The sequence below is a fragment of the Arachis duranensis genome, chromosome 9 (genome assembly GCF_000817695.3).
Source record: "Arachis duranensis cultivar V14167 chromosome 9, aradu.V14167.gnm2.J7QH, whole genome shotgun sequence".
Taxonomy (NCBI): domain Eukaryota; kingdom Viridiplantae; phylum Streptophyta; class Magnoliopsida; order Fabales; family Fabaceae; genus Arachis; species Arachis duranensis.
In genome coordinates, this window is record NC_029780.3 from 985,330 (window position 1) to 996,896 (window position 11,567).

Below are 11,567 nucleotides of genomic sequence, written 5' to 3' on the forward strand. Positions count from 1 at the left end.
CTGAATATTGTCATAATTCATTTATATAAATTTAGTGCATGTACCAAGATAATTCAATGGTTTATATATTAATATAAAAGTCTATACAAACAGCTCTTATTGTTAGACTAATAAGCACTGTTCAATCCTAAATACAATTTAATTGTTACTTGAAGTGTATTTAAATTATATATGATGCATTTAAATAAATTCCAATATCTTAGAAATCCCTAATCTAAAACTCACCAATCACCCCCAATTTGAGTAAATAATTAGGCATCATGTTGTCACATGTCTAGGGCCTTCCTTTGCATGTTTCAAGGTTCAGACAATAATGATGTTGCCATGGCCTCTTCTAGATAAAGGAATTAAGATCAATCATTTGAAATTTGGGGAGAAAGTAAGGGTCAATAGTTAAATGTCATCAAATGCCAAGGTACTAAGTAAGTATCAATCATCAAAATATACATTACTACTCTGTTAATTTATATTGTCAACCATAAGGTAATACAATGCATATACCAAATTCCATCATATAGTCACCAAAAAAAAAGTCCATCATATTCAATAGCCCAAAAGTTTGGACTTCAAACCCTAAACTATTACATCTATCTCAATCATTCTCTCCCGGAAAATAAGCTAATCTAATGCAAACTTTCCCCTATCAAAGCTTAAAAAAATTATAAAAAAACAAGAGGAAAAGAAAAGGGGAAATTAAAGTTGAAACATAGAAAAGCAAGAAAGTGAAAAACACTCTCATGATTGAAACAGACAGGTGCTAAAGTTACCTATCCGCGTGACACACCACTAAAATGAATAATAATAAAAGATCAACAAATCTCTTTAAAAAAAAAAAAAGAAAACCACATTCAAATCTCTATGGTGGAAGAACACAAAAAACTCATCTCTCACCAATAAATTTAGAAATATAGGGATAAACTTTTGATTTACCTCTAAAGAAAAAGTATTTAATTTACGCACTTTCAAAGTAAAAAATTTTACACAGATATTAATGGATCTGTGTGTAAAATTATTTTACGCTGACAATGCATTAAAATTTAAATCGTACCGAAAATTCAGTTAGGCTTTAGATCTTGGAACATACTATCCCACCTGAAATCTTGAACCGCAGAAGACCAATATCCGTCGTCGTCATCGCCGGCGTCCATCTTCTCTTCCTTCTGGAAATGGTAAACCATTGGACTACTATAGAATCCATCAGGAGCAGGTAATGCAGGAACCACCATTGTTGATGATGTTATAGGGCTTCCATTTGTAAGCAACAGCCTCTCTTGATGATGATGATGATGATGATAATGATAATTGTTTTGATTCTTGGTGTTGCTCCTCTTCAACACCGCGCTCTTCCACTTCGCCATGGTTCCATACGAAGAACAAGGCCTTGGTATTGGAACCACGGCGAGCGTGGAGTCCTCGCAACCAATCATTGTTTTCAAGTAACTTGACAAGCACCTTCTTGTCTTCTTGAATGCATGCATGATCCTTGAAACATGGAGTATCGTCGGGTAATTATTGGTTTTGTACTTCTTCGCCGTTGCCGCGGTGGCGGCCTTGTTCCGATGAACGAGCTTGAGGATCTCCAGCCTGTGCTTGGCTATGGAGATCCCCATGCTCTGGAGGAACTCGTGGTTGAAGTACTTGATGTCTTCTTCTTCAAGCTCGTTGTGTGAAAAGAGTAGTCCGTATTCATATACTAGGGAAGGATCAAGGCCTGCTTTTGAAAGCCATGAGAACCAATCCATGCTTGGTTTTTTCTTGAATGATGAGTTAGTTAAAGTAATTCAAAGATTTTTTGTGTCGATGTTTGTGTGTTCTATATGTTATGAGCTTCCACTTCAAGAGGGGTGCATATATATATATATATATATATATATATGTATGTTCCTGGGACTTTTTGATGGTTTAGTTCGATTTTTTGTATGGTGGCCACTCACATGATATACATCTTTATAAAACAAAGTTGGATTTTTTGGAAATTCAGGTCCAGTCGACGCGAAGTTGATACTTAAGAGCTGTTAGATGATTTAACTGATTTGACTAAATTTTTATCTAACGGTTTTCAAGTATTAACTTCACGTGAAGTCAACTGTCATCTAATTTAATAGGTAGTTAATTAGTAGTAAGTATTAAGGGTTTAAATTTTGGCATCTCGTCGTGTGTATGTAGTAATTTATTGACTAGCGATAAATTCTTAAATAGAGTTCCAATCCGCCCGAATTAGTTATTAGTATGCTGGGTTGGAGAATACTACAGAAAACAAAAAAAATATATCTTTATAAAATAATAATCGAGAACTGTTAGATGATTTCGTATGTTTAACTAAAAATTTAATTTGAATTAATTTAATAATTAATTTACTAATTTACTTAAATAAATATTGAAAATTTAAATCATGTCATATACAATTTAAATAGAACTTATATTATATGTTTAACTAAATTATCATTTTTATATGAAGATATATATATTTATACGAGTATTTTTATTTGTATTTATTTTAATTTTATTATATTATCTCTTTGATATTTTTTTTCCATTCTTCCATAGCATTAGTGTTGTTATTTATTAATGTGTTGAATCTTGAGAGGGACTAAAGAAAAAAGTAAGAAGTGTGTGGGGGTATGTAAGCCATGTTTGATGTTCCCTCCAAAGTAGTCCAAAGTATGATGTAGCTTTGAAGTGCGAGTAAGACCTAAGATTTTAATGTGGATATGTAATGCCTACAATCACGGATAAGGGAAAGTGTCATCTGTGGTCACCACCTACTTCTTTTTTTTAATTCGGTGCAAATATGGTTGAGACTAGTCTAACAAACGCAAAGGGCAGTTAAAACACTAAGAATTTTGTCTATCAAATATTCAGGTTATATAAGGCATAAGCTAATTCGATACATTCTAATATATTTTATATAAATAACTAATTTTTATGTACATGTAATATATATCTTTTGCAATTAGAATTAGTATCAAACTCCAATTTGGTATGATTAGAAATAATTGTTCCTTTTTTTTTGTTTTTCACGATATCCTCTAAATCGGCAGGACAAAGACTAATCCGTCGCGATACTGTAATTGTTCCTTATTAAAACAATGTGTATGGCAACTCATTCTAAGTACAAAATTGGAAAAATTGACTTGCGGGCTTTTGATTAAACAAAAAGCAAGGCCTTCCATTCCTATAGTTGTCAAATGATGAACTCCACATGATGATGGATTATCTTTTAAAAGTCTAAGCATCACAGTCCATAAATTAAAATAAAATAAAATCTTTTTTGTAATGGATTATATATTTGGTTAAATTGTCTTGAATTTTATTATGATTGTATTAATTTTGTTTTAAAAAAATTAACTCAAACTTAGTGGATATCTATCTTCCATACGAAAAAAATAAACAGAGACTCGTAATAAAAATAAAATAAAAACAAAAACATTTTACTAAACAGAAATAGAAATAGGAATAAAATTATTCTCCCTCTACTTTTTTTTTTAACTACTTGAGCCTCCATATATCTTCTCTAAATATGTCTATATTACCTCTCTATAATGGTTACCTTCTAACTTAGAGATCAAGCTTTAAATCTTGAAAAATAGACTCTAGTTTTGAAAGTAAGATTATTATTGTATCTATTGTATTAATTATGATATATTTCTATTAGATAAGAGTATTATATATGGTCAACAAAGACTTACTATTTCCATGAGATGAGGTTCCCCTGAAAATCATAATTTATTTTATTTTAAAAACTTGACACGTGTTAATGCTGCTTCCTACAATTAACAAGTGAAGCTGAAAATAAGAACAAAATGTAATCCAAAACTTGTTTCAGCAACATATATATGACAGGTCACTTTGTCCCTATGGCTTGTCACAATCTTCCATCCCTTACCTTCACATGCTCCAATTAGAATTTGGAACAATAATTATATAAAGGTTCACGGACAAATTTTGAAAGATTAGATCACTATTCCCATGTGAATTTAATTACAGATTATAATGATTATGCTTGTCACACATTTTAACTTTCTAGGTTTTGTGACAATTACTATGCTTATAACTTATAAGTAGTTATATATATATGTTCCTTGAATTATGTCAGTTTTATTGAATCTAGATTTATTTGAAAACTTGGATGCAAACATGAGAGTAAAAAGTGTTTGTAATTTAATGATGTGTATCACACTTGGCTTAATCAAAGCGTATAGATCTCATAACATTACATCAAAAGTAGAAGAAATCGAAAAAATAAATTAAGTACATAAAACATAAAATTTTAATAAGATTTAAATTATAAAATCGTGAGACTTAGTATAAATTTCGTAAAATTAATTGATTCATTTAAAGTTGTAATATCAAAAAAATTTTAACAGTTAAAATTAAAATTTTAACTATTATTCTTTTTATGTTTTTCTATAGTATCTTTTAATTCAATAGATCAAAGACTAATTTGTCGCGGACTTACGGTATTGAGCTCCATTAAGTATTTGTCGTTAACTAATGGGTTGCTATATGCACAAGGCAGAATATGAACCATCAACACTTGTTTAAGTGAATTAGTGAACTAACCACTAGACCAACTCAACTTGATTAAGATTCTAACTACTATGAATACATCACATATTAGTAGATACAAATACTAATTAATGGAAGGCAGGGATATAATTATATAAACGGTAAGTAGTAACATGAATTTCATGTCTGACCATGAAGCTAATAATAATGAGAAAGTAGCTAGTTACTACAATGAGGTAGGTATTATTTATGCACAATGCAAGTTGCGTAAGCAAATGAAATTGGTGGTTTCCTCTACCATAATCATAAAAGTAAAAGCAAGACTTTTGAGTGTTGATGAAATGTGAATCTCTAGTAGTAGTTATGGTTTGAGTCATATTTAATTAAGAGAAAATAATTAGTTCATTGCATTTGGTTGGTAAGGGTGTGTTTCTTTGTGGACACAATAATTGAGCTTATTAGAAATATTATCAAGTGTTTAGTTAACACCTTAGGATGCAAACCTTAATCCATTATTTAAAATTCCCAAAGAAGCTTTTAAATGTAGCACTTCAAAAAGTATACTTTGGTCTAGCATTAGCGTGAATCAATATATTGAATCTAAGATTATCAAACTCTCGAGTTAATTCGTAAGCATACAAGTTGTTACAATTTTTTGGATGACTTTCGGAATTCTAAGAAACCAAACAAATTAGTGGAGTCTAAACTCTACACTCTATCAAATAGACACAAAAAATGAAAGGAAGTGATCAAGTGTTGTGGTGGGGGGTTTCACCTAAATGAAGAAATGGCGAATGGGTCCTTTCCTTATTATTTGGGCCTAATGGGCTTCTTCACCTCTAGTCCACAGCCCAAATCAAATCAACATCACAACATCCTTATATCTTAATGTCCACAAACAAATTCCTTAAATTTTTAGTCAATTTTGACTTTTGAGTCCGGCATAATCAATTGATATTATAAATTAGAAAAAATTGTGAAAAGAAAATCAGCATAGCACTTGACGAGAAGGATAGATGAGATGGAATGTGAATAGGTAGCCATTATAAAGTGATCAAAAGAGATTTATATATCAATAATTTTACTGTAAATATGATTTATAATAAAATGTCATAATGTCATTTAATTCATGTAATCGATCTTATCTAACAAAATAAAATTTTGTTATTTTTGTTGATATTATAAAGTATGTTTCATCTTATAAAAAATTTAATTAAAACTATATATATAATATAGCTTAATATTTCAAAAAGAAATTGAGAGGAATTTTTTATCATTATGTTGAATTTTTAATCAATGGTTCAAAGGATCCATTTTCTCTATTCAACAAATTAAGTAGCTGCCGACAACTGTGGCCCCCGCTAGCATCCAAACGTGGCGCTCCAAAGGACCACAAATGACTAATCTGTAATATCTGTACTATGTAAATCTTTACCAAAACTAGAGCCACATTCAGAAGTTTGAACTGTTTTTCAACCTCCACTTACAAATTAAATATTGGTCAATTATTTGGTGCCTTTCATTTTTACGCTGAATTTGTCCAATTTATTTTTTAAAAATAAATATTAAATATCTAAAAATTTTATTTTTATATTTTTAAATCAAATATTTTTTTTGATAAATTAGACATAAAATTTTAAATACTTTAATAATCATCTTAAATATTAGGGAGAAAAAAAATGTATACAATATTCTGATGTAATTGACTGATAGATTCCCTTTATTGTTTTCTAAGATATGATGTGATAAAGCTGTGATGTAACAGGGATTTTATTTTAGTTTTTCTTTTATTCTACGCAAGATTATTTTTTTATAAAAAAAGGGAGAAAATGTAATGGGAACAGTGTCAAAGTTTGAAGTGATGTTGACATGTATGGAAGCAGGAAGCTCAACATCAACAAGAAAGATAATGGGTATGAACTCAATATCTATCATTCTGTGAAATAATCAGTGAGTCAGGACCAACGACTTTAATAATTAATATATAATAATAACCATAAAATATATCCAATGTGTAAACACCAAAAATTATCCAAATTATTTTTTCATTGATAAAAATATCTTAAATTTTATTATAAATAAAAATATTTTAAACTTATTTAAAAATATAATAAAAATATATTTTTTTTAAATTAAGAGTTTTATCTTAATAAAAAAATAATGTTACAAATAAAAAATTTTTATATAATAAGTGAGGCTTTAATATTGATGAGAGAATCACGTCATATTTTTTCGTTAAAGTAATAGATCTCTAATCATGATAAATATTTTCAAAACGTTTTAAAATTATTTAAAAGTATTTTTATTAATAACAAAAAATTTAAATATATTTTTATCAATATCAAAATAATTCAAGTGTATTTTTTTAAAATTTTTTTCTAACTCAAATAAAATGCCATCCTAATTTCTTGGCAACGGGAATCAAAGGCCCAAGGAAAGAAAACAACTACAACTTCAGATTGGCCTTAATTTCTATTGTGGCCCATCATTTTCTTATTAGAAAATGTTATTTTTATATACACTTTTTTATAATTTTTTTGTGGTATAAAAGATAACATTTTTATCTTTTTTATTTTTTATGGATCAATTTCAATATTAAAATAAATATACATACATATAATATTTCCGTTTTTTATTATTAAATTTTCTTTAAGTGTAGCTTTTTATATACTTTATATCTGGCTATTCCTTATAGGCATTTTAATTTTAGAAATCTTATAAATAACAAAATATTTAGATCTATCTGAAATTGATGAGTATTACACTATTACGTATTTACGTTCCTTCAACAAAAGGAAAGCATTCATGTACATATTGAATCTGTACATAAAATGCAGAAGACATTGATTGTTGAAAAAAAAAAAGAAAAAAGAAAAGAAAAGCAAAAAGATGAGTGATTCACCTGATTTCTTCTTTCTCAATCTTTGCACACATAAAATATGTGCGAAAGTGATTACCTCAACGGAATACTATTGCATTGATTTCTAATGCAAAAAATGTTTTAAAATATCAATAGTTTTTGGAACGAAAAATAGAATTATAGATTGATAATAAAAATTGAATTAATACAAAAGTGGTCTTTGAAATTATGGTTGCGTTTTAACTTATTTTTCAAATTTTTAATCAACTTAATTTGGTCTTCTAACTTAATATTTGTGATTCATATTAGTCTTTAATTCTATTTTTATCACAAAATTATTAATAACATACTGAGATAGACTAATAGATGTTATGTTGGACTTCTCTAATGTGGTGATTAAATTTTTTACCTTAATTTACTTCTAAAAAAATTTTTAAAATTCTTAATTGAAATTAGGATTAGAATTTTAAATACTCTGTAGAAAATAAATTGAGATAAAAAATTTTAATTATCACTTTAAATAACTATAATAAAATTTAGCGAACTAATCGTCAATCTATTTTAACACGCCATTAACAATTTTGTAATATAAATAAAATCAGAAATTAATAAAAATTACGAATACTAAATTAAGAGATCAAATTAAACAAATTAAAATTTTAAATATCAGATTAATGCATGTGTAACTTCATATACCAATATAAATATTACTTAAATATCTATTATCACATAGAATTTTATTCTCTAGTCTTTATTGATAAAAGACACAAATTCTCAGCTATATGTGTCAATGTATGTTAGTAGAATAATTCATACTTAGAAAGTTAGAAGTGACCAAGTATTTGATTTTTATCTTTTTAAATTGTATGTTTAGTTGATTTTTACGTGTATGTTAAACACAAATTATATTTTTAAATTTTATTTTATGCATATAATAATTTATTGACTAATATTAGACTCTTAAATAAATTTTATTTTTGTCATAACTTAAGTTATAATTTATCGAATTAAAAAATACTATAAGAAATTAAAAATATATATATATTATACACTGCGATAGTAATGTGAATTTATTTTTAACAAATAATAATAATAATAAACAATCACTAGTATACTTAAATTCTTAGGTACCCTTTGGTAGAGAGACAGAGACGGAAAGACTGAGACTGAGAGACAGAGACTGAAAGATAGAGATTGAAATAAATCTCAGTATTTTGTTTGGTGCAAAATGAGAGATAGAAACTAAAACAAGAATAAAATTTTAATTTAATTTGCACAAACAGTAAAATTAGAATTAATTAACTGAAATGAGGGTATTTTAGGTATAAAATATTATTAAAGTTTCAGTTTTCATCTCTAAAAATTTTATCCACTGTGTCCCTACTTTTTGGAGGTATGAACCAACAAACATGATACTGAATCTCAATCTTTCAGTCTCTGTCTCAGTACTTCAAAACAAACACTACCTTAATTACTGCCTACTCCTTAATACTGCTTTGAGTAGTTTGTATGTAATCGTTTTCGTGGCGGAATTAGTTGACTTGTGAAACGGTAGTGGCGACGCCATTATTGTACGGACGACACAGATGGCAATAGTTATTAAGTGAATTATAACGTTGAGTGGTGTATGTTGGTGTGTGGTGTGGTCCATCCAACAGAGACATAAAATCGATTAACCTATATACCTTGTTCATTTCCATATATTAAATCAGAACTAAGTAACGTGCTACAAAAATATAATAATACTACAAAAAAATAAATATTTGTATGAACTAACTAGATTTCATTGGCATTGTGATTGAAAAGATCTTTACACCAAACAACCAATCAATCATATATTCTAATCGTCTAAGCGTAAGAAATGATATTGTTAAATTATTAACGTATACTTTTTATGGTAAAGTTTTTTTGTAATAGAGCAAATCACGAACATTATATTATATATAGTTGTTCAAATAATACTTCACTTTGACAAAAAAAAAAACCTTTTAAATAATTAATTTTATAATATAATATTAAAATTTTGTATCTGAATTGAAAGATCTAAAGTTTAATTTTTAATGAACTCAAAAATAAAAAATACTATAAGACAGATAAAAAAATTTATACAAAAATTAAATAAATTCAAAAAAAAATTCTTTAAAAAAAATATTAAAAATATAACAATTGATACTGTCTTCTTCTATAAAAAAAATAATTTCATGACAGACAGCAATAGATTGGTACCTACTACTTAGTAACGGTTTACTATATTTTGGTGACTATATATATTCAGTTAAATTAAGGCCTATTCTTATCAAATTTTTTATAAATAAATAAATAAACAAAAGTTATGCTATATTTTCTCTCAATTAAATTTTTTTTTATGTAATTTATTTCTTTAAAATAAAATTACCAAAAAGTCCTAACACTTTATTTAAATAGATAATAGAAAACAGAAAAAAATGAGAAAAAATAAAATAACAAAACTATTTTATATGTTATTTGAATAAAGAGAAAATAAATAAAAAATAATAATTTTTTTGTTTAAATAGAAAGAAAAATAAAAAGAAAAAATTATAATAGAAAAAATTATATTAATATTCTTAGGTTTTTTATTTTTTTATATCAAATAGTGAATTAATCATTTTATCCTTATTTGCATTTTTTTATTTTTATCTCATCTTTGAGAAAAAAATAATAATAAATTCTACACTATATTTTTTTTTCCTTCATCCTTTTTTTTTCATTCAAACAATAAAAAACTCATATTTTTATCCATTTGCTTTCTTCATATTTTCTTTCTTTCTATACAATGTGTAAATGCTTAGCTTGTTTAGGAAATAACTCTAGGAATTTATTTTTATTTTTTAATAATTACAAATATCATATTTTTTAATGATTTTATTGTTTTATTTACGGAGTTCTAAAACGAAGCATATATATAAGAAATTAATATATGGAATAAATCAAAAGCCAAACATGCCCTCACAGAAGTTCTAAATAAATAAATTCATGCGACTATTTGTAATAACAATGCATATGAATTATACATATATTTTATACAATTTACTAGTTTAATTTTCTTTCGTAATTCTATTGGTCTGATTTCAGCACTACTTAACATAAGATTTTATATGAAGTTGATACTGAAAACAGTTAAATAATTTGATTAATTTAACTAACATTTTATCTAACAACTTTCAAATATCAACTTCACATGAAATCGAATTCATCTGAGTTTTCACCTTTACTCATTAATGGTAACAAGGTCAAGGTTGATTACGACATTTACCTGTCCCAAGGTGAGGGTATAATGGGACAAAGAATAAGCGAGATGACGATAAATACTTGAAACTTTAAAATTTAAGTGAAAAAAGAATTACACATGGCAAAAGATAAAATGAATAAATAATAACTTAGCTCCTTAAAAATGCATATAAAATCAATTTAATAATTACAATATTTTTTCCATCAATTTATATATGTATAATTCTTAAAAAGTATACATAATATCAACGTTTTTTTTTTGTTTACTAGAGGGTATATGATGATATTATTTTGGTCCTCCAAATATATGTGACTCCGACATTGATTTAAAGTGTAATTATAATATGGTTAAATATTGAATGTGAAAAAACATTTTCAATTTAGTATATATTGCGGTCAAATAGTCACACAGAAAAAAATATTATAGTCAAATACTAAGTTAATTTAATTTTACAGACAAAAATATCACGTATATATATGATAAATTAAAATTTAATTTTTTATATAAAATATTAAACTAAAGAAAAATAATGTGACGACAGCTGCCAAAAATATATATAATTATTGAAAATTGAATGATGTATTAAAAAATAAAATCGAATAATTTAAGAAATTATGTAATATATAATATGACAAATTAAAAATTCTATTTTTTTGGTTACAAGACAAATTAAAATTTTAAATTATATCCACTCAAAAAGACACACGAGGCACTGCACATGAAAATGGCAGCCACAAAATATGAACATTGCATCAAGAGATGTACTTTTGATAGTCGAAGTCAGTCTGGTTCTGTACATGTTTTTTTTTTTTTCTTTCTTTTTTTTTCGCAAGAAATTTTTTTTTTCCACCGAAAATACAGAATTAATTTCGTTCCGTTTTGAGCCTGATTTTTTTATATAGAAAAAATGTGGATGTTTTTATTAGAAATAGAATTATTTAGTATAAT

The 11,567-nt window shown here is 26.5% G+C and overlaps 1 protein-coding gene across 4 annotated transcripts; it reads right to left on the bottom strand.

Annotated features, from left to right (window-relative positions):
- Positions 1-124: 124 nt before the first annotated feature.
- Positions 125-1,819, bottom strand: LOC107463842 (uncharacterized). 4 transcript variants are annotated; one of them, XM_016082724.3, is made up of 2 exons: positions 1,093-1,819; positions 125-331 (listed from the first exon to the last, which is right to left on the bottom strand). In XM_016082724.3, exons 1-2 carry the CDS (start codon positions 1,740-1,742, stop codon positions 304-306), a joined length of 678 nt encoding a protein of 225 aa, XP_015938210.1. In that variant the 5' UTR covers positions 1,743-1,819; the 3' UTR covers positions 125-303. The 4 variants fall into 4 exon arrangements, with proteins under 4 accessions (XP_015938210.1, XP_015938209.1, XP_052110660.1 ...); XM_016082723.3 differs by having other exon boundaries at positions 125-334; XM_052254700.1 differs by having other exon boundaries at positions 1,049-1,819.
- Positions 1,820-11,567: the final 9,748 nt, after the last annotated feature.

What these genes read in the sequence shown, in the direction of transcription:
- LOC107463842 (XM_052254700.1), bottom strand. Translation starts at nt 1,742, where the DNA reads ATGGATTGGTTCTCATGGCTTTCAAAAGCAGGCCTTGATCCTTCCCTA.